Raw genomic sequence first — 23741 nt, forward strand, 5'->3', positions numbered from 1 at the left:
TCCTTTTTTCACACTATTGGCGCACGTGCCACACACAGTCGGACCCCACCGGACGGTAAGCGGAACTTCCTTGAAATTCTACCTGGTAATTCAATCCAAAGTTCCGGACTTTCTAAACACCATTAGAAGAAGAGCACCTCATACAAAAGAATTTTTTGAATACCTGAACCAAGTTGGATAAAACCCTTTTTTTAGCAGTGGATGATTTCTCTAATATCGATTTTCCGGTAGGCCTAAGGTCCAAACTGCTTACATCCGAATTAAGTTTGGATTTTTGCCCTGCCCTGCGTGTTTTTTAACACTGTATGCTCAGTGAATGCCTCCGAAGGCTTGTGAAAAAAAAACACAAGCGTACTCGAGTGGGACTCGAACCCACGACCTCCTGCTTAATAGCGCAGACGTCTCAACCACTCGACCACCGAGCTTGCTGGTGTCGGCTGGCTGGTTCGAATCAGATGTAGCAGCAGGTAACGCGAACAACTATTTCAAGGATGGATTTGCGCCGGGGAGATGGAAATTAATTTTGGATTTTTGCCCTGCCCAACGTGTAATTTAACACTGTGTGCTCAGTGTATGTCAGCTTACATCCGCGTTAGCGTCTTTATAAATGGAAAATTGGATGAAACCATGAGGCTAAATTATTCCAGTGCTGTGACAATCACAACAGACATTCATCTTTTTTTGATGTTACAGTTACAATTGCCCATTGTCAGTAATCTGTTTTCTACATGAGCCCCATGCCTTCCGCAATACATCGTTGTAAGCTGCAGGCATCTTAGGAGTATAGGGTTAAACAGTGATGTCCGATACGCATATGTGTGCACTCAAACTACAATATGCAAACTATAAAGACTCCTTAATCGCTATACCTTCACAACCAACCTGTCTTGTTCAAAACTCAACGTCATTCAATATACTTCGATTTCCTGTTCAGATATAAGCACCTGCTAAAATTACTCAAATTTCGATAGAACCCGTCGTGGTGGAGTTGCTCGGACCACATTACTGGAAGTAAAAACGTCTTCCACAAAAAGACATGAATGAATAACCCGCCCATTTTATGGAACAATTTGAGATCTGTGTTTAAGTAACTACACCATAATTTTCTTGTGTCGTCATGAGCTTCTGCTTAAGTATCTTAACTTTAAACGTTTGCTTTTGTGTATTTTTTTTCATTGCCGGCCGTTGTGACAGCATGCTTTGTGCTTTCTGAAAATGTTATTGTCCTTGAGAGCATGTTCAGAAGATGAGATGTCACAAAAGGTATTGCACAAAGGGGGAGTCGCACATCGGGGACTATTATGAACCATTTGACCGTTATAGCCCGTTAAGCAGCCACGATTAGTCAACACTTCAACTTTATTGCGCCGCTGTCTGCGGATGAAGATCATAATAGGCCTGTGGAGTCCTTTTTCCTCCTAGAAAACCGAACATTGGTTAAAGAGCCTTTTGGAAAAATTTTTCAGGCCGTGCAAATAACTTGGGATGGTCGGATCAAGGCAAAGGGTAAGTCATCACCACGGCTGCGGCGGGGGCCGTCCTGTTTGCAACTAGGTGGTACATGCACGTTAATAAAATTCACAGGAAAGGCATCTCCTTGAAGTTAGTCATTGTTTGGAGATTGTCGCAGGAAATATGGCCATAAATCCAAACCAGTCACGTAATCAAGCATCGTGCATGACTTCAGCACACTATAATACCGAGTACGCACAAACAACCAAACGCGTCGTTTGTTCGAGGAGCTTTTGTTTGCCGCAATCTCAGGTGATCTCGACCGATCAAAATCGAGCAACAGTTGACAAACTTTACGCGACCTTGCCCTCATTGCTGCATGCAGAGTTGATTAAGGGTGCAGACCACTAATTAAAGTGAGAAATTCTAGCCATTTCATTAGCATTAAAAGTGCCTTCACAGTATCTTTTGAAAAAGGAGATTGTTTGGCCTCAAAAATGGTGCGATTGTGTAAATCCTTGCCAGGATCAACTCCCTGGGTCTTTGAGCTTTCACATGAGGGCAGAATGGCTAAAAACTACAGTTGAAAAATGGTCGTTGAGGGTTGCCACTTGAAAAATGGCTGCAATCGGGCTTCTGAAAAATCACTTTTCGCGGGGTGATTTTGTTTTGTGGGAATAATTAAAAATGTAATTGGTTAACCCACATAAAATTGAAAAGAAATTGAAAGATTTGGGACTAGACAATAATTTTATTTGTGTTTCTGAAATCTCAGGGATGTTGGTGTGCATGTTATTGGGCCCTGAACAATGCCGATTTTACACTGTTTTCAATGGGACTTGAATTAGTGGACTGTACCCTTAAATACAGCTCTGGTTGCTGCCATCAAGGACGCCCTCTTGTGAAAACCTGTCGGCGGTACTTTACTGTTGATATTATACGTAAACTATAGACTGGAACACGGTGCCCAAAATTCTTCGGTCAACCCACGATTCACAAGAAGGACACTCTACTTTGCCCCACAGTAGCTTCAAGAGAAGGGCCCACTGGCAACACCGCAAGACATCTAGCCAAGTTTTTCCATCCCCTGGTTGGGAAGACCCTGCATCACATCAAGAACCTGGACCAGTTTTCATCTATCATCCAAGACCTCAAGCTCCAGCCAGGTGAAATCATGGTCAGCTTTGATGTCATGTCACTTTTCACCTATGTCCCCACTTCTGATGCCACCAGCATAGCAAGATAGTATAGATAGTAGGATCGCGCCGACCTCACCCCAAGCCAGCTCCACGACCTCCTCACCACCTGCGTCAACTCAACCAGCTTCCGATGGCAGGACAAATTCTTTGAACAGTTAGGCCTGGCTGGAACCTCTATGGGATCGCCTATATCCCCGGTTCTGGCTGACATATGGAAGAATTCGAGCAGACCGTCATCGTCACCGCAGACCATCGTCCCAAGATCTGGTTCCGGTATGTGGATGACACATTTGTCATCTGGCAACATGGGCAAGACAACCTCCGACACTTCTTGGATCACCTCAACGGGCTTCACAGCAGCATCCAGCTCACCATAGACCAAGAAAGTCTTAAATCTTAATGTTGAGGTGTCCAGAAGTCAAGATGACCGCCTCACCACAAGCCCATTCACACCGACACATACCTCATTAGCTCCTCCTTCCATAACCCCCAAATCAAGTCGTCTGTCAACCGAGACCTTGTTCGCAGGGCCTACAACATCTGCGACAAGGAACACCTCGCCGAAGAACTTCACCACATCTCTACAGCACTTCAACGAAACAGCTACAAGCCCCAGCTGATCAAGATTCAAGACCCAAGACCAAGATCCCCTCCCGGCCGAAGGGTCTCCTATACCCAAAGCCAACTAGATAAAGCCCCTAGTTCTGTTACTCTCCCCTACCTAGGTTGTACTTCCCACCACACCCAGCGTATCCTGAGCAAGCATGGCATCTAAGTGTGATGCTGGGATCATGGTCAGTACCACTTAGTTCTACTGTTAAAACCTTCGTTGAATATAAATCTCTGATTACCTGTACATAGCCGTAATCGACTTGTGATTTATGCCTAGAGAGTCCACATGTACGTCACGAGCCGGTATCTACAGTGCGCATATGTGCATAGCAACGGAAGCTGTTGGATGTGTGACGTCATCTAGCAAAACACGTGATTAACTCCGAACATTGATTAATTGATTCTCCTCATTAACTGTTCTTACCTTTATGCGATGGAATAATTTTACATTTCAGTTGGTTCTAAAGAGATAATTTTGGTTATTTGGCAATTCATTAAATACGACGGGAAATGCATAAGAGCGCCACCGCAAGGTTGCTCTGCGATAACAACTATCGAACCCAAAAGAATTCTTAGACTCGCGGGGGGAGAATATAAAAAAGACGAGCATGACGTGCTCACTTTAGTCGCCGCAATAAGTTGTGATACTCCACGTTAGGTAAGAAACTTTCTTGTCCTTTGTTTATTTAAGATCTCCAAGGCACATCTCCTGTCTGGTAGTTCTTGCTTAGTAATGATTTAGAGTGTCTCCAGATTGATGTTAAATTAACTTTTGAACGAAATCTGTCACTGTATAATTTATATTTTTTACACATTATGATTTCTTGAAGCCTCACGGCTAAACTTGAATAATGTGATGACGTAGACCTCTTTAGCAAAGGCCCCGATTGCATTGCAGAAATATATTTATGAAACGACCTATCCGATATTGATTGTTTGTGATATGGCTTGTAAATAATTTATGGTAAAGTAATGTTAGATCTGGGCATGCCCCGGTGAGATGATTACTTTTGATGCGAATATGAACTCTGACCTGCCGGTCTCTGGCACGAGATCAATGCATGAGTATGAGCGTCCCTTGCCGTGGGCAGACTTAAATTATCTCTAAGCCACGCCCTTCGGCCAAAAGTTGCTTACATTGTATTACATTTTGGCGGGACTTGAGACGTTTCTGGGCTTTTCGCAGTGACAGTTCCCACGCTTGTCAGTCACAGCAACATGCCTCCTTGTGGGATAACCTAAGCCCTAAATTTCCGTTGACTTTAGGGTTCATACCAATTTGGGCAAACTTTTAGACGTCAGGGTAAGAGAATTTATGATTGTACAGAGACATTTCGTAGTGTGAATTTATCACGGACATAGCGAATGTAACGTTTATTACGATGTACTGTACATGTGAGCCATCACTCAATAATAGTACGTCCTCTGTCTTTCTTCAGGGTTTTTTTCTTGGCTTCCTTTTGGTTACATTTTTGCTGATTAGCACCTGGGAATAAATCGAAGGGAATCAAGCCACAGTTGCCTCGAGTCCATTTGTTGCCTGGTTTTGCGCCTCCTATCCCCCTTAATTGGCGGACGGATCTCCACCCTCCTGACAACTGCAGAAGGACAGGACCGCTACATTAGTAAGTCGCCCCAATAAGTTGTCATACTCCACGTTTGGGTCGACGGCGGCGACTCACGCGACTCCAGCGAGACCGAGAGATCACATAGACTAGGTGCAGTTGAAACTGGCGGAAGACTCTCTTTGAGAGTTAAGTCTCGTAATGACTAACCATCATTCCATTATTTTACGTAGCGTTTATTTTTTAATACTGTATTCTAATAAAGTATGACAGAATAATAAGCGTATGACAAACCTAATAACCTCTTGAAATTTCACCAAATGTTGATCTTTAATGAAAGGGCCATTTTTAGACCACCGCAGTGGCATAATGGGGAAATTTCTGAAACTCGACACAAGTTTGAAACCATCCAGGCATTCAGCATCGGCATAATTTCATCCCGATCGCCCTCGTTCTGCGGTGATGGTACACCATAATGTAGCACTTTTCCTCGTGCTGTAGGATGAAATAAAAAGCTTTACCTTTTGCGTCGAAATTTTGATACTTGTACAAAATCACTGTCGACACGAGTTCAAGACATCAATCTCAATACTTAGATAGGAATTGGAGAGAAACGATTGAAAGGGGCGCCAGGAATCAGAAGCATAACATTTTAATGTTAAGTGGATCAATCTGTATATTAATTTAAAAAATCAGGTTATAGGGTTAACAAAGTATTGTCTTACTCTGGTGCTGTTTGATGTCTAAAACTGACTTGTACATTAAAGAATCAGGTTTCAGGGTTAACAAAGTATTGTCTTACTCTAGTGCTGTTTGATTTCTAAAACTAAATTGTACATTAAAGAATCAGGTTTTTAGGGTTAACAAAGTATTGTCTTACTCTGGTGCTGTTTGATTTCTAAAACTAAATTGTACATTAAAGAATCAGGTTATAGGGTTAACAAAGTATTGTCTTACTCTAGTGCTGTTTGATTTCTAAAACTGAATTGTACTTTAAAAAATCAGGTTTCAGGGTTAACAAAGTATTGTCTTACTCTGGTGCTGTTTGATGTCTAAAACTAAATTGTACATTAAAAAATCAGGTTATAGGGTTAACAAAGTATTGTCTTACTCTAGTGCTGTTTGATTTCTAAAACTAAATTGTACATTAAAGAATCAGGTTATAGGGTTAACAAAGTATTGTCTTACTCTAGTGCTGTTTGATTTCTAAAACTGAATTGTACATTAAAAAATCAGGTTTCAGGGTTAACAAAGTATTGTCTTACTCTGGTGCTGTTTGATGTCTAAAACTAAATTGTACATTAAAAAATCAGGTTATAGGGTTAACAAAGTATTGTCTTACTCTAGTGCTGTTTGATTTCTAAAACTAAATTGTACATTAAAGAATCAGGTTATAGGGTTAACAAAGTATTGTTTTACTCTGGTGCTGTTTGATGTATAAAACTAAATTGTACATTAAAAAATCAGGTTATAGGGTGAACAAAGTATTGTTTTACTCTGGTGCTGTTGCTGTTAAGTGATTAAACAACAATCGATACAGACTGCGTAACATAAGAGTACATCACTTTTTGAGTACATCACAGGTAAAAGTGGATATTCTTTATATCTGTACATGTAACAGGTTAGACAGCTTTTGTACAACCACGAACACATTAACGAAATGTCCTCAAGTCTCAAAGCAGTTGCATAAGGTTTGGAAGACTCCACTATTGTAGACAATTTAAAAAACGTTGGAAAAAATGAACTACACTATGCATAACTTGATTTGAAGAACGTTGCTCATCGGATTGCAGAGACTATGTTGTCAGCGTTCTTACATCTTCGGCAGGCAGTTAATTCCGTCGAGACGTGCAGACCAGACACAAAACAAGTCGCCAGTACAGGCTGGACAGTTACAAAGCAGTGCTTATAATTCCAGTTCATTTGAATTGCTTGGTACTTCAATCTGGAAGTCATACGTTGATCTGAAGGAATCTCAACTATAACTATTATCAAGGCAATTATGCACGAATGAATGTGGCAATTACCAGACCTTGCTTTGTACTCCAGACTCCTCTTAAATTACCTCTCCAGTTTAACCACATTGCTCGTACAGCATATAAACAAGGTGCAAAACTGTTTTTATTACAGCGGTTGGGGTTTGGCCGTAAAGGGAGTCTGCTGTGTGATTAAGTATTGGTTACATTTTCAACAGGCTAACTCCTTGTCATTTGACATACCTGAAATCTGACAATGAAAAACAACTAAGACGCTACTCTGGCCATAATTACAATAAGCCTATATACATTTTGGTTATTTACAGAGCTTAAGGACATCGTATCATTTTGCTCAAATATCTCAATTATTCTAAATATTTTCCTAAGGTCGATAGCGCACCAAGGGGAGGTTATGGCCAGGGGTTGACCCCCCCAGACGTCTTATACTTACTTACAATTACAACCCTGTCACAATGGCTGTTGCACGATTGCGGGGACGCTTGAGCAACATGAGTTTTTTTTGGGGGGGGGGGGAATTCCGGTTTGAGTCTCCCGCCGACGAGAAATCTAGGGCGCACCAATGTCATATTTAAATCAAACAAAGAACATACATGTACAAGTAAATGGCATGAAGGGTTTCTTTTCCGGAAGGAGAGATATCCATTCGAAAAACTTTTAATATTTCCACAATTATGACATACTGAAGAACTTCAGCTTCAACTTCAGTGAATCACTTTTTGATTCAATGAAGTTTGTTTATCTGTCTAAAAGCTGTGAACACTGACAGCAGGCAACTGAGAGAGGGTAGGATTCTGAAAGGTACCAAAATAGCACTTATCGAATTTTAAAAAAGAAACGCTTCTCATGAAAATAGTAGTTATAGCAACAGTAAACCTGTACGTACATTCCAATCAAAATGAGCATTAGCCACTTACTGTTCACATTTGCTCAGTATTTTTAGCCATGTACCTAAAGAAATCTTTTACTGAAATTGGTTAACCTGTGGTAAAATGATAAATGAGAGTGATGGTAACAGCAACACACTGCACCGTTCCATTAAAACAATACGAAGTACAGTTTTACCACAAGTAACACACCGATTCAGCAAGCCTCATCAGTGTGTTCTCCAATGCCACAACAGGCAAACTCAGCGATCGTCCAACGAACCGGATAGATAGCGATTGTGACAATAAACTGCAGAACGCCATTGATGGGGCCGAATCGGTCTATAACGGGTACACTTGTAATATATTATTTTGTATGCATTATTCTACGATCCGGTAATCTGCTATGAGTCAACTGGTTAACAATGATTGTGTGCTTGGGGATTGGGGAATCTTGTATCGCTCTAACATAATGTTACTCACGTACAAAAACCACATCTTTGCCTTTATGAAATTGTGTACAAGCGTTACTATTTCAAATGTCAAAACTGGTAGTTCGCTTTCTTATTCAAAGCATTTTTTGTCAAATGGAATTTCAGACTTTTCATGGTCAAAGACAGCGGACTGAGCACGCAGTCCAAGACGTTGAGTATATACTCCCAGGTCTTTTCAGAACCAAATACTTATAAGAGATATATTCCTTCGCATGGTGCAACCGCAAACCTTTCCACCTATTTTTTTTGTCAAACTAGAAAGAACAATTACGATTGAAGTGTTTATACTCTTTTCAATGTATATATACAAACCTTACCTAAGTCTTCTACTAAAATTTTTATAAAAATGCTTTAATTGCAGATTAACCCTAACAGTCCCAAATCCTCCAATTTCAATACGATTTTACATACACCCTAGGGGTTAGGGTTAGCCTAAAAGAATTTAAATCAAGAACAAACCAACTCATATCAGGATTGAGGATAGTTGTATGTGGGAAAAGCTGGGATTTTGAACAAAGGCTGCATCCGAATCTCTTGTCTATAGCTAGGTCTAGGTCTTCGCTCCATTGGAAATGCGTGGAGACGCGCAGACAATAGACCTATATAGCCGTAGCTCTGGAAGCCCCTTTCGGACACGGCCTAGGTCATAGCATCAACACTAAAACTGTCGCTGTTATCATAACTAATATAATATAGGCCTGACGGATTTACTCTTGGAGCATTCAGGACAAACTGGTCCCTGCGGGTTTTCCTGTTGACCATTCTCAAGGTAGAACACGTGACCACGAGGGCATCTCAGCCATCTGCCGACAGCAAAGGACAAGGTTGGTGTAGCGCTCTTATTGCCCAAACATCGATATACTCTGGATAATCTTCCGGTGGGGCTATCTTTCCTCGCTTGGTCGCACTTCAATTTGGCTGCTTCCACAGATTTCTTGATAATGCAAAGGATGTCGTCGTAACGGGGACAATTTAGTACGGGTTCCTTGCATTTGGGGCAGAGTAAGGAACGAATGCCGAAACATCCATTCTTTAAGGGTTTAAGGAAACTTTCTACCGTTTTATCTAAGAGTCGGGTCTCGCAGAGGTGACCGCAATCTGATAGGTATATGAAAGTTTCCTTTCGGCATACGTTCTCATTTGGAAGTTTATCTCTAACTTTATACGAGTGCTTATCACAGACGACGCAGTATGGCGGACAAGGCTCACCACATACACCAATGCAGGCATGCCCACAAGTGCGCTTACAGGTGCATTGAAGAATGCATGCCTCAGACTCCAGCTGACGGTTCCTGATGCGATGTGGACACGGGAAGGTCGTCAGATCCCACAAATCGTGCTTAATCGAGAGAAAGAACTCATCTTTGGGTTTTTCTTTGTCCATGCAGCGTTCGCAGTCTGATGGACAAATTCTTCCACAATCGTCCGTGCAGGTGTGACCACAAAGAAGCTGCCGCTCACATGTTTCGACGCATGTTACGTGTTGTTTACCTTGTTTGCAGTCAAGACAGGTACCGCGACATGTGTGACCACACGGTAAGATGGTGGCGCATGGCTCCAAACAAGATTCGGCGGAGTTCTGTAACCAGCAAGCCACTTCTTTAAAATGCCCACACGGCAAGATTTTCTGGACAATTACTTCGCATTTCGTAAAGAGTGGCTGATTCCTTGCAACTTCATCTTCACTTGAAGAAGCATCCTCATTTGAAGAAGCACACTCATTTGAAGAAGCTCCCTCATTTGAAGAAGCATCTTCATTTGAAGAAGCATCCTCATTTGAAGAAGCATCCTCATTTGAAGAAGCATCCTCATTTGAAGAAGCATCCTCATTTGAAGAAGCATCCTCATTTGAAGAAGCATCCTCATTTGAAGAAGCATCCTCATTTGAAGAAGCATCATCTTTACGGCAATCACTGCAAGTGTTGGGGCATTGGTGGCCACATGGAAGAATCTCTTCACACCTTTCTTTGCATCTTACTGTACTGATACTTTTGTAGCAGGGAAGGTCGACACTGTGGTAACATTCGATGAACTCCTTTCTCACGATTTCAGTGCATCTTCTTGCTGGGATTCGAGTCCCTGACAAGCCAAGCGAACTTCCTGGCTCATCCTCGTCTGTCGAACTGTCCTCTTCTCCAGGGCAGGGCTCACTGCATTTATTGGGGCATTGATGTCCACAAATAAGCTTCCTTTGACAATGCTCTTTGCATTCATAGGAACTGGGGTCTTGATGGCAGGGAAGCTCAGTGGAATGCTTGCAGTTGGGCAACTTCTTCAGAACACCACGAGAACATCGACACGCCATTCCGCATGTAGTCAAGCACATGTGGCCACACGATAACTTCTTGCCACAGATTTCAGTACAGGACAGTAACGAAACATCCTTGTAGCATTCAACCTTAGCAGTATGGCCGCACCCAGGGAGCTTCTTCTCGACAATTTCGTCACACTTTGTCGAGAACCTTACTGAGTATATATTTGCCACTGCAACGCTTGCGCAAGGTTCACCACATTTATTGGGACACACATGACCGCATGGCAACAATTTCCCACAGTCTTCTCTGCAAAATGAAGAAAAATCCCTCCCGTGCATGGCATAAAATGTCATGAGAGTGCTACTCAAGTTCTCAATAGGACAAGGCTGAGAGCATTTCCTGAGACACCGATGGCCACATGCCAACAACTTCCTACATATACCAGCGCAGGGGACCTGGGACACATCTTTGTGACAAGGTAACTTGACGACGTGGCCGCACGAAGGATAAATTTTCTCAACATCTATCTCACAAAGCTTTATTCCAAGAATCTCAGGATCTGAGGTGATCAGACTGCTTTCAACTCCAGACACAGTGCACGGCTTCCCACAGTTATTTGGGCATTGATGGCCACAACGAAGTATTTTGTCACACCTCTCAATGCATTCTTCAGAATCGGGATCAATGAAGCAGGGCACAACTTTCAGATGACCACACTTCTGTCTTTTAGTCACGGGCGTCTTGCACTCTACCTGCCCAGGATCTTCACGGCAGGCCATGACGACATCATGACCGCATACTGGGTGTGCTTTCTTCACATGTGTATTGCACTCGATATCGTCCAGGTCTTTGTCGCAGTCCATGATGGCTTCGTGTTGACACTTTGGCAATATTTTCTTGACCTTTATTTCACAATATTGTGTGCAGGTTTCGCTGCAAAGCTCTTTGCATGGATGGCCACAGGCAAGTTTCCTCTCACACTTTTCAGGACAAACATCGGAACACAGCACACCACATTTTTTTCGGCACAGGTGCTTACAGCCTTCAAAGCGCCTGAGACATGGTTTGGGACAGGATATTTCGGTCTGGTTGCAGTCCATCAAAACTTTGTGACCGCACTTCTCCAAAGTTCTCTCTACCTGAGCTTTGCAGTACCTATTGCACGGTCTGCTACAGAGCTCTGAGCATGGGTGACCACATGGCAGTAACCTCTCACAATTTTCTGGGCATGTCTTCAGACAGGGTTGACCGCAGTTTCTTCGGCAAGAATGGCCACAGTTGGAAAAGAATTTTGGGCATGGTTCAGGGCAAGATATTGTGTCATACTGACAACACGGAACTTGAATTTTATGTCTGCACCGGGGCATCACTTTCTGAACCTTTTCCTGACAGGGATTACACTCTTGATGGCATTTCAGCATACACCGATGCTCTCCTCTTCTACAATATCTGTCGCAAAGTTTAAGACACTTATATTTCACATGGTTGGGATCACCAGGGTGGCAAGACAAATGACAAACATGGCCACATTGTAAGTTATAATCACAGGACATGTCACATCCACCTAAAGGTACCTTCTCCTTAAAGTCTTCGGCAGTGGCAACCTGTGATATTTTCTTGGGATGATTTTGACACACCAGCGGCAATGACCACTCAATTTTATTCTGGGCCTCTAGGGCAGAAATGATGTCTTGCCAAATTGGTGCCCTTTTCAAGATCGTGAAATTTCCAATACAATAAAAACCTATTCGAGCCCTGGATAGCGCTACGCAGATGCGGTTAGAGATGCGGAGAAACCCAATAGAGCCTTCTGCGTTGCTCCGCACCAGCGATAACAGTATAATGTCGTTCTCTTCACCCTGAAAATTGTCTACGACAGTCACCCGAACCCCGTCAAAGGTTGCTCTATCCATGAGTCGCTTGATACAGAACATCTGACCTTTGTAAGTCGTCAGTATGGTGACCTGGGAGCGCTGGTAACCTTGATCTAACAGGTACTTGCATAGACCAACCAGGACTTCTGCTTCGTGCTGATTAGATCTGGTTCTATTGTCATCAAGGCCATCTTCCAACCGTCGATGGTTTATGAAAAACATGCTGTGTAGCATTCCTTTAATGTTCTCCATATTCAGTACAGATCCATGATCTTGCAGCCGCTTATAGAAATGCTTCTTCATGAGCTCTGAGATTTCGGGGCGCATGCGATGTTGATGTGTCAGTGAAGTGAAAGGCATGTCATTGTTGATCATTCTTTCGAACAAGGAGGTGTCTAAGTTGAACAACTTCGCAAGGCGGTAGACGGTTGGGTTGGGCTTCAGCTGTTGATGGTCACCGATGAGAATGAGATGCTGACACTTTGCAGTCAGGGTTGTGATGATGTGCGCCTCCAATACCTCGGCAGCCTCTTCTATTACCACAACAAGAGGCCCAAGAAGCTGAAGTACGTTGCGACATCTTGCAGCGCCCGTTGTCGTCATACCAATCACGTTGGCTTCGCGGAGGATCTCGAGGTCCTCTTGAGCTTTCAAAGTTTCAATATCCTTGGAGAGTACATCGTATCGTTGCCGAAACTCACTCAGTTCCACCCCATGTTTCTCCTTGTATAGTTTGATCCAGAGCCTGTAGAGACGCCAGCGATCACGCAAATTAAGTTTCCAGATGTGTTGAGTTGTGGCTGCTTCTTGAGCCGTCATTGCCCCAGACTTCTTCATCTCTGTTGCTGACTTGGAGTCTAGAGTATACTCTGAGTCATGCGCAGCGTCTTCATTAAAAATCTCGCACTCAAGAGCTTGAGTGCGTTGATTACGATCCTCGACAAAATCCTCAGAATCGTCAAATTGACGCTCTCGCTGAATCTCCGCTCCCTCATCATCAACTTCCACAAATCCTCCAGTATCATTGGGAGTTTCCGACGGGTTCTGCTCCGGATCAGCAACTTCCCCCTCCTTCTTACTAGAACATGCACCAACCTTGAGCCAATGCAAAAGATTTGATGATCGTTTTTTGATTGATTTCTCGTTCTTCTGGCGACAGTTTGAAGAGAGGTCCCTATAGTTGCTTGGGCTCATAAAATCTCTAAGCGCCACTACGTCAATGATAGCCTTGTCTGGAAGACCGACTTTAAGGAGAATGCGTTGAATTGCCTCATCAAGCTGTGCTAGTTCTTTCCTCATTTGTTCGAGTCTCGCCTTCTCTTCCTGATACCTACCGTATGAACTCTGTCCTCGCAAGCGGGACAGGTTCTTATCCTTAAGTTTTTCACTACAGCTACGATTTCCAACACGAACTACTTTTTGTTCTCCAAAGTTAATGATACCCTCAAGGAACTGATCAAGGGCGTGATTCGTGTAGCATACCACAAGGATTGGTGAACTGTTTACTTCCTCAGTTTGGTTGTTACTCCATGGGGTGTTATATAGAAGTAGTTCAACTATCTTTAAACCTATGTATGTCTTCCCTGTACCCGGAGGTCCTTGTATGATGGCAAACTCCCTGGTGAGAGCTGTTTGCAAGGCATGTTTCTGGGAGTCGTCAAGGTGTAGGACCTCTGCACTCGGCCAATTCTCACAGTCCAAGATTGGTACATAGGCTGCCTCTATGATTTGTTTTACGTCAGGGGTGTGAGCATCAGACTTCTCATCAGAACGGAGAACAAGTGGTCTTAGATCGTATGTAACGTCCTCATCAACTTGTAGATACTGAGGTGGCTGAACCTGTGTGGCTACATCAATGATGTATTTCCTGAAGGGGAAGTTCTTCTCGTTCATTTGCTGCAGTCCGAAGAGAACGTGTCTATAAGCCTCAAAATAAGCTGCAGATTCTGCCATGATGAAGGGTCCCTTGTAATGACGTGGCGGCTCTGTCAGGAAGCGGACCTGTACCAGACCTTTTTGCAGGTCGGTCACATTTCTGTTCTCCACGGTGGCACATAAAATGTGATTGAAGCTATCCCTTGATAGGCAGACAAATGACCCATACAACAGACGTTTGCTGGTTTCCCACCGCTCGGGCGTGCGACGCCTCAATTGAAACTTCAGTGTATGAACAACTCCATTGGCTCCCATAGTTGCAGCTTCAATAGACACCTCGTAGTAGACACGAATGTCTTGAAGACGGCCGTTAGGTGTGGAGATGAACTCTGTTACTCCCTCACGCATCGGAGCGACAAAGTCCTCCCTTAACAAGCGGAATTGAACGTCGAGGTAATGCTCAACGCTGTCGTATCTACCTCTAACAATGTTCTTTCTCAGGAAGGGTTTGCCTGTCTGGCGGAGCTCTGCACTTTTAGGAAATATGGGGATTGTCCTGAAATTGTCTGGGGGAGGTTTTTCTGCCATGCGTTCCCTTGTTGTCTTCAGTGACCCCTCCAAAGAGCTGCAACATTCCTTGACCTCCTCCACCTTCGCCATACGATAACCCTGTGGGTCAAAGTCAACGTTGTTCACCGCTGCTGTGGTCACTACCTTCTGTAAGAGAACGAGAACCACGCTCACTTCTGAGCAAGCCAAGGGTTTGCGTTGGAGGAATAGTTGAAGAATATCCAAGATGAGATCAATATCGGCAGCAAGGCTTCGCGCACCATCAGTGTCTGCATCATCGCAATCATCTGCCTGTCTTGAGGATAAACCAACCAGATACCTAGTAAGGTGCTTACTGAAAAATGAGGACAATTCAAGCATACTTAAAATTATATTTACTTCTCGAGTGTACAGTGTTTCTGAAACTTGATCCACATGACTCATACACGACAAAACTCGCACCGTTAGTAGTACTGTGTTTTCATCGAGTTCATCGGCAGAAAACAGGGTCTGGCATTTCTCCTTTTGGCTCACAAGTTTCAAAAGTGCAACTTCGGATTTCTCATCAAGGAGGCTTTCCAGTTCACTGTTTGAGAAAGAAAACGCGACGCTCTTGTTTTTCATTACAGTCCTCAGCGGATAAGGAATAGACGATCGTAGTTGCTGACTTGTGGCTTCATCATCAGAGTAGTCAACCGAGTTGGAATCACTGTAACAAGTAATTATATGTACATGACGGTTAATCAATAAATCATTGGGTAGGCCTCATATCTAGTTATTCAGACATTCACATCAAATTAATGTAATCATAAATGCAAGGGAGTAACTTCCACAAGTAGGGGATGGTGTTGTCGAAATCCAATTTTCCGAAGCTAACCGTGGAAATGGAGAAAAGGGGATATATAGTAATAATCATTGTTCATAACATGTACACAACCCCCTTTCAGCCCTCTTTCCGAAATTCTGTTGCACATTTTAGGTGGCATTTGCATTGTGTGTGCACTGCAAAAACTCAGGTGTTAAATTTAGAGGACTACACCAACCCTTTCCACTGCTGTTAAAATGTTGGTTTTACGTGTGCAAAGTAATACCAGCGGTGTTAAAGTAACACTCCATGATGTGGTCATCTGACAACACTAAAGAATGTTGATTTTATTTAACACCACAAATTTTTGCAGTGCGGCATTTCGGTCCCTTTTCTCATCAACCCTCAACGATCAAAAAAGTTAAAAAAACAAACAAAAAAAGGTTACATTGATGCTGTAGCGACGGCACCGACAGGCTGGTGGGGGCGCTGTTGTGGCTGGGGCTGTGCCGGTCCCTGCCGGTGTGCTTTTGGCCAGCCCCTGCGGCGCCGGCGCAGTGCCGGTAGTCTTTGGGGATTTTCCATTACTTCAGCTTCGCGCCACTTATGGCGCGAAAATCCAAGGAAATCCAGATTTTCTTGGACTTCGCATAAAAACTCCGTGTGTTCACCAGTTTTGAGGTGTAATAAAGGCCGGAAGCCACTGGACTAGATTACAAGCGTCTGTGACCTTTCTAAGATGTGTATGAGACTCACAAAAGCGGCGACGTTACAATACCATACGTTTTTTGAGCATGTACAGGTTAATTAGTTACAATGATTACACCCAGAATTTTACGTGTAAAATGGAAATTCTGTTTGGCTCTTGAAATCTAACTTTGGTTTAACAAAAACCAGGGTATAATCATTGGGTACACACTGGGTCAAAAAGTGTGGGATAGTACAGCGTCCATCCTGTTACATCAATGCACCCTTACATCAATGTGCAATTTGTATTTTGTACAAACTAAGATCTTTCCTTTCGTTTGTTGAAGTCATGAGAGAACAAAGTTTTTCCACCCAGGATGTAAAATAGTGCCGAGTACGTCGCTTATTTCTTCAGTTTGACTTGTCTGGTCAGATATCAATTATTCTTACAATGTCACCGTTAGTTTTCTTGATCTGGTTTTTTTAAAACCTGTTTTAGAGGTCACCTTAAACACGCTACCAGTCTCAGATTTTTGTTCCTGGGAGGCACAGTGCTAAAGGTGTGGAAACTCAATTTTGAAAACACTTTTCAATTAAGGTTACAGGGTCGTCAGACAGTAAATTGCGGCTTGCTTGTTTTGAGTTTAATATTACAGTTTTATGTGGCGATGCAGTTTAAGGAAACAAACTCACATGTATAAGGCCGATTGACATACCTGTCGATTGGATCTCCGTCTTCTACCTTTAAGTCAGCGGTGTCTTTTGGTCTAGTCTTCGCTACAGGTTTACCTGGCGGTCTGAAAAACTTTCCTGTGATGTTAGTTCTGCTTTCGCAAACTTCACCGTCTTCCAGATTTTCTGCTTGACGATTATGCTTTGGTCGCTGTGTGTTTCTCCAGCTGGCTGCATCTGGGCCGTCCGGGGAAACGCTTGAGGTCTCCTCACTCCGAGGAATATCAAAGTCCTCCTCCAAATTCGCCTTGACGACTCCTCTACCGGGTCGCCTGAAGAAATCCCTGGAGATGCCTCCAGATTCCAGAGCGTCAGCTCGATTCCCTTTTTCTTCTAGTGGTTTGTTGTTTCTCCAACTGCCTGCGTTCAATTCCTCTCCATCTGAATACCGAGGGGTAAACGAGGTACTTCCTCGGTAGCTGCTAACGCTTTTAGAGTAGGAACTGCTTCGAAACGTCCTGGATTCCCCTTGTCTGCCTCCTTGGATCCTCCAGTTTGACGACTCAGATCCTTGTCCGTAAGATCTCTGTCTCCAAGGGATGTCCTCTGCGTTTCGGAAGCTGTGACCGCGGTGGCGATCCCCTCTTGCGTTACCAGCTCCCCGCGGTTTGGTGGATCTGGAGTGTGGGAAGTTTGCATCCTCATCGGTATCGGAGTTGTCGAAGACATCGTCATCCTCAGGGAATTTGATTGAAGGCGCTGTCCGTGGCTTCCTTTTCCACACTCCATGCTTTCCATCTGAACTAGCGTTTTTGGCAGAGGCATCAGGTAACTGTTGTTTAGAGTGATACACATATTTGTCGGGATCATATCCGGTAGCCATATCTGCAAGAAATAGTAATCACGCCTTCAATTGAGAAGTCGGAAACAAAGAGGAGACATTCTAAGCTGCACAAAAATGTATTTCATTCCGTACGTTTAAAACACAGGAAAACTAGAACCAAGACATAAACTTGCCAAACACAAAGCTTCAGCCGATTAGGATTGCTCAGTCTGTCTACCCCGAGCAGTACCAAAGGAGGCCGAGGGAGCTGTTTTCAAAGGAATGGTGGCTCCTTTGGTGGGAACTGCACGTCGCTGGCTCAAAACTATGAAATATGCATGCGTTGCGGTCTCATCGCTACCAACAAAGTTCACACTGCCCACCAACATAGCCCTAAAGGCGGACTGGGGAAAAGCCGAGCGAGCTAAAGATGTTACTTTCACTGTTTGGTTTACAACAGACTGACAAACGTTTCCTTAGTGAAGTTGTCAGCAGACGTAAATCTGTCAATTTCCGATGCTGTATTGCAATAATGAGTATGAGGGCATATGTACATGTCATTTTTTTCAAGTCCACCTGCTCCGCAACGACAAAATTTGGAGGAAAAAAAGTGACTATTTGATAGTACATGTATTAACTGTAGATCTTTCACAGGTCATTTATTTTAAATGAGTTGCCAAATTTGCGCATGATTACAAGTGAGCCTAAATAGGATGCGCCAGATAATCACCCCGACACGCAGTTTTGCAAGCAAACGAGTGTTAGAAAACTTTGAAACAAAACTGGTCACTGTCACGTCACTACCTCACTAATTCTCACCGCCCTGGCATAGGATTTGCTCTTACAGTGTCATAACACGCGTCGTATTTTTGCCAACGGGTTGTACAAAACAAAAGACACATCTCAACCAACTATCAATGCACCAAATTAATGTGCATAAACACTGTGCCTATTAAGTACATGTACTAAAACAACCCAAAAAAATTAAACTGTCCGTGTATACTTTTATAAGGTTTTTAAAATCAAGCTAGAATGACAAGTTTCTGCGAACTTGGGCTGCCAATACAGATACATGTACGTAAGTGTTGTGTGTGGGATAAATGTTAGCCTGGCATGTTCGATAGTGTACACTCTCGGCATAGACATTTCGACTAATAAGTTCTAATTTATGTCCGTTGACATTTGTGCCCTTGAACATTTTCAATGGGCCGATCAAGCTTTTTGCCTCCACGTCATTAGTGTGGACGGCTAGCGGTTGCAAAACGTTCATCCTTAAATAAGGACAGTTTTTATTGCACCAAAATGCACAATTGCCGCACGGTATATTAAGGGTTTTATTTATAATTCAGTGTTATCATAACTGTGTGAGAATTTTGAACGCTTTGTGCAAGCGTTACTCAGTTAAGTGCTGTGTGAGCGACACATTTTTGGAACGCCCCAGAAGTCGATTTCTTGGTCGTGTATCAAGGCACTTGTATCAATTAATGATTGCCTCAGTTCAGACAGCAAAAGAAATTGTTGCTTGGCAACCTGTATCAATTAATGATTGCCTCAGTTCAGACAGCAAAAGAAATTGTTGCTTCGCGCGCCTGTATGGAATTCCATATCTGCCGTCGTGCGTCGTCCGTCGCCCGTCGTGCGTCGCCCGTCGTACGTCGCCCGTCGTGCGTCGTCCATCGTGCGTCATCCGTCGCCCGTCGTGCGTTGCCCGTGGTTTTTTTTGTCACGATTGCGCAGTGGTATTTTTAACTTTGACCCTTGATCGTTTCACATGTACATGTCCTTGTTTGATCGATCCACCATGCCTGACTCTCATTTTAGCAATAGAACTAGAAGATGTACATGTATTCGTTTTTGCAGTTGCGCCAAACTCCAATTGAAAGAACAAATAATATCCTGACATCGGCTAAGTAACGTGTATATGAAATAATACCATTTTGGTTACATAAATAAATCAACAAAATAGACTTTTGTTAGGGTAGATTGTTTTTCTCGATAACTTATAGTTACTCTAGACGTAACTTTACTCGTTAACAGCCAGACTTTAGGTCTATAGCCTATGTGATATTTCTGTCTGTCCCTGCACGATATCCCACAGAACGGAATGTAAATAATAAATTATTTACAATGTTTGATTCCCAATAGTTTTCATAAGAGACGAACTGATTCAACATTATTTTGAGGGCGGGTATACCTATGATGAAATCTGCTGTATATTTGCAGGTTGGCTCACAGAAGTCTTTTAAACAGTAACGTTACTTGTTAGCCCCATAAATAATGCTGATGTGCTGGACAACCTGTTCTCATTGGTCTATCCACCAAGGCATACACACCCACAAAAACCAACACGTCATATTGTCTGAAACTTAAACCAAGTGGTAATTGCCCCTTAACAATACATTTAATAAACAGTTTGTTATCCACAGCACGTCTAGTATTTCTGGATTTCAAGGTGAAATTGAGAGGACAAGATAGAATATCTGTATCGGTTGGCAGATTTCTTCCTGGAATTTGATGAGAACAAGTCGGCACATTTTTACAGTATGCAAATTAGAATAACACTGTGGATAAGTTGGCCGGAACATTTTTGCTGAAAATGTTTTTCCCCAAAAAACATTTGGTTGAATTCTCAGAGAGGCGATATTTTCTTGTCAAGGGGCAGGGGTAGTCTAGCATTATTGGAATTAATTATGTGACTAGTATATGCTTTGCAGGTGGGATTTGTACTTGCCTTATTCGGAAAAGATCTTTAGAAGTGAATGGAATCATCACATTGTCATTTGTTAAACAACGGCTTTTGCAGGTCCTATGCAACCCATTTGATGGGCGACGGACGACGGACGACGGACGACGGGCGACGCACGACGGGCGACGCACGACGGAAAATGGCATGTTTGGAACTGGTAAATGGCAGAATTGGGACACAACAAAAAGCAAAATGCGACGGACGACGGCAGATATGGAATTCCATACGCCTGGATTGGAGTCTTGAAATGTTTACCGTTTGCGTGCTCGGTACCGAGCACGCAAAGCCAGAGCTCATTTTGCCGGCGCGTTGCTCAACCGGGGAATTCCCGGAGCAAGCAATACCGTTGCTAATACAATGGAGTCGCGCATGTCCCTATGTGCACAACTAGAATGAGAGATGACTGTGCATGTTTAGTGTTGCTTCATGCCTCGCTCTACAAATGCTCTTCCTCATCCTAGAGTTGCTCAAATAGATGGATTTCACCATGCAAATGTGTGATAAAATCATATGAATTTTATCTGATGCGAATCCAATGATGCCGGCTGCTTTGTCGTTTTGTTTTGGCAACAAGTCATCAAACTCTTCGACTAAGGCTCGCAATAGCTGGATACCGAGTTGTTAAAACTGGAGGTTAAGACAAGACTCTTGAACAAGTAATCGCCAGATGTGCTCATGGAACACTTCAAGCGAATATTGCATATAATGACCCATCACGAACAGTCACTGACACATTGGTATTTATTGGTTTCCCACAGTCCGTGGAATACTTCCTTAACGCAAAACCATTTAATCTCTGCTGAGCTGCGGTTTTTATAATCATAACATACACATGACGAATACAATAACGGTTTACTTCGATTGTGTACATATGCTTATATAAAAAGAAAACTTTTGAAAACCTGGGTACAGTAACTGCCGAAAGTTAAGGGTAAAGTCACTGTTCACAACGGTACGGTACAATGGTACCTACCATGACATTGTTTCTTAAATAACAACGTACTATGTATTTACATTCACAGACCTAAGGTTTGCAGCATAATTGGCGTCCCATACAAGGAAATGTTTATTGTTCACTCGTGGTTTCGGAAAGCCGTTCATTCACCAGTTTTAAGAAGTAGCAGAAACTTTGGTCGCTTGATATAAAAGCTACGCAACGACTAAACATTACAACAGCATTTTTACATTCTGATTAAAAAGCTCTGTTGGTGGAATCTGTAAACTCGTTTTTTTGGTAAATCTATACGTGTTGTTTGAATATAATATCTGGTTTTCATAAATTTCAATTCCTAATGAATCCTTTTAAAACTCGAATTACAGATCACATGGTCAGGACCTCAAGTTGCCCCACGGTGTTGAAGCTTTTATTTAGAATTCGGTGTCATCATAACTGTGTGAGAATTTTGAACGCCTTGTGTATGCGTTTTTACTATTTTTTACTCACGGCCTGCCACGGTTAGCCAGCCATGTACCGGTAGGATACGATAGTGCAACTAACTACGATAGTGCAACTAAAGGCGTCTTTCCATATGCACGTCAGCACTTGCGCCAAACCGTTGCATATTTGTCAAAATTGCCCTGGGAGCGATTCGGACAGGAAAAATTCTGGGAGCGCCGATCTGGCGGCTACACAACACTTGGCGCACGTTGACGCACATACGGAAAGACGCCTTAATCCGGTTCGTAAGTGTGACGTCACTTCAGTTTAAACCACCCACTGCACATAGAGTTACATGCATAGATCACCGTTTACATGCATGGAACCTAGACTGGAAGTTAACGTGCAACTTCAGCGATCGTCCAATGGGAGACCGCAAATCGTGGCGCGTCCGCCTTTGACGTGGCAGGCTGAGGTATTATTATTTTAATTCAGTGGGGAATTTTTGTCGGAACTAGTTTTGGGGGTCAACGGCTGCAAGTGTACAAAAACCATATTGCTACTCTAAACAACAGACTTTGACGGTTTATTAAAAAATGCAGAGGGAAGCAAAACTGTGGGTGTTCGGGGGAGATAAAAGGCCCCACTCTTCGTGCGGTGCCATCCGCTATGCATTCACAAAGCACAAGCAAAAGGACAGTAACATAAATACAGGCCCTATCATGATCTATCAGTATTTTGCAATCAAACATGAAAACGGCTTGCCTCTGGCTTGCTGTCGATTCGAGCAGGAAACCTTTATCATAGATTATTTTAACATTTCAACGTTCAAATGGAAATATGAACATTACCAGGGTATCGAAGTAGGAACAAGGTCAGGGCAACATTTCAAAATGCAAACTCACCTGCCGTGGGTGACAGTTCCTGACGTGGAGACAGATACAACTAGGTGTGACTGCAACCATATAAACAACAGTTTGTACATTCGATCATTACTCTCCGACAACATGTAATGCACCACGAAGACTGGAGAGGAATTCTGAATATCTACATGTTGTGTCAGGCTCCTAACAGGAAATATTTACGCTGTTCACATATCAGTTCAAATTAAAACGCAGTTGCGTGCTGCAGTGAAAGCGACGCTTATTTTTTTGGAACGCCCCAGAAGTCGATTTCTTGGTCGTGTATCAAGTCAATGGCATCAATAAAATGATTGGCACAGTTCAGACAACAAAAGCACTCGTTGCTTCGCGCGCCTGGATTGGAGTCTCGAAATGGCTACCCTAGTTCAAAGCCAGAGCTAGAGCTCATCATTGCGGAAGCGACTTAATACTAGCCCGTGAAACCTGGTGCGCTACTTTTTTTCAGTAGCTGGGGTGACCAATGATTCATGAAGAGGGCACAATGCAATACACCATTTGAGACATTTCAAAAACGGAATCCATTACGTCGCTTCGATAGCTTAGTTGGTAGTGATTTGAACTACAGGTCCATAGTCCCTGGTTCGAATCCGATCCATTTATGCTATTCATTTTCCAATTTTATCATTGTGTTTGGGATTTCCTTTTTCAATTGATGCAGAAACATAGTCCAAGCATGAACCCTCTAAGAGTCTTGAGAAAAATAGCAGACCAGGTTTCACGGGTTAGTATCTAGTCGCTTCCCATAATTGCGGGCGCATTGCTCAACCGGGGAATTCCCAGAGCAATACCAGCGCCAATACAATGGAGTCACGCATGTTCCTTTGTGCACAAATAGAATGAGAGATGACTGTGCATGTTTAGTGTTGCTTCATGCCTCATTCTACGAATGCTCTTCCTCAACCTAGAGTTGCTCAAATAGATGGATTTCACCATGCAAATGTGTGATAAAATCATATGAATTTTATCTGATGC

At 43.0% G+C, this 23741-nt stretch overlaps 1 protein-coding gene across 1 annotated transcript; it reads right to left on the reverse strand.

The window, feature by feature from the left end:
* Window positions 1–5133: 5133 nt before the first annotated feature.
* LOC110990898 (uncharacterized) lies at window positions 5134–23132 on the reverse strand. The gene is made up of 3 exons (XM_087133030.1): window positions 22752–23132; window positions 16944–17784; window positions 5134–15444 (listed from the first exon to the last, which is right to left on the reverse strand). Exons 2-3 carry the CDS (start codon window positions 17780–17782, stop codon window positions 8865–8867), a joined length of 7419 nt encoding a protein of 2472 aa, XP_086989156.1. The 5' UTR covers window positions 17783–17784; window positions 22752–23132; the 3' UTR covers window positions 5134–8864.
* Window positions 23133–23741: the final 609 nt, after the last annotated feature.

The sequence above is a fragment of the Acanthaster planci genome, linkage group LG02, assembly GCF_054643075.1.
Source record: "Acanthaster planci isolate LZ-2023a linkage group LG02, COTS_SCS, whole genome shotgun sequence".
Taxonomy (NCBI): domain Eukaryota; kingdom Metazoa; phylum Echinodermata; class Asteroidea; order Valvatida; family Acanthasteridae; genus Acanthaster; species Acanthaster planci.

Excerpts from the sequence above, each read along its gene's own strand:
- LOC110990898 (XM_087133030.1), bottom strand. The coding sequence starts at position 17,782 with ATGGCTACCGGATATGATCCCGACAAATATGTGTATCACTCTAAACAA. Across the intron at positions 15,445-16,943 it reads GACGGAGATCCAATCGACAG|TGATTCCAACTCGGTTGACT; the intron begins GTATGTCAATCG and ends TACTTGTTACAG.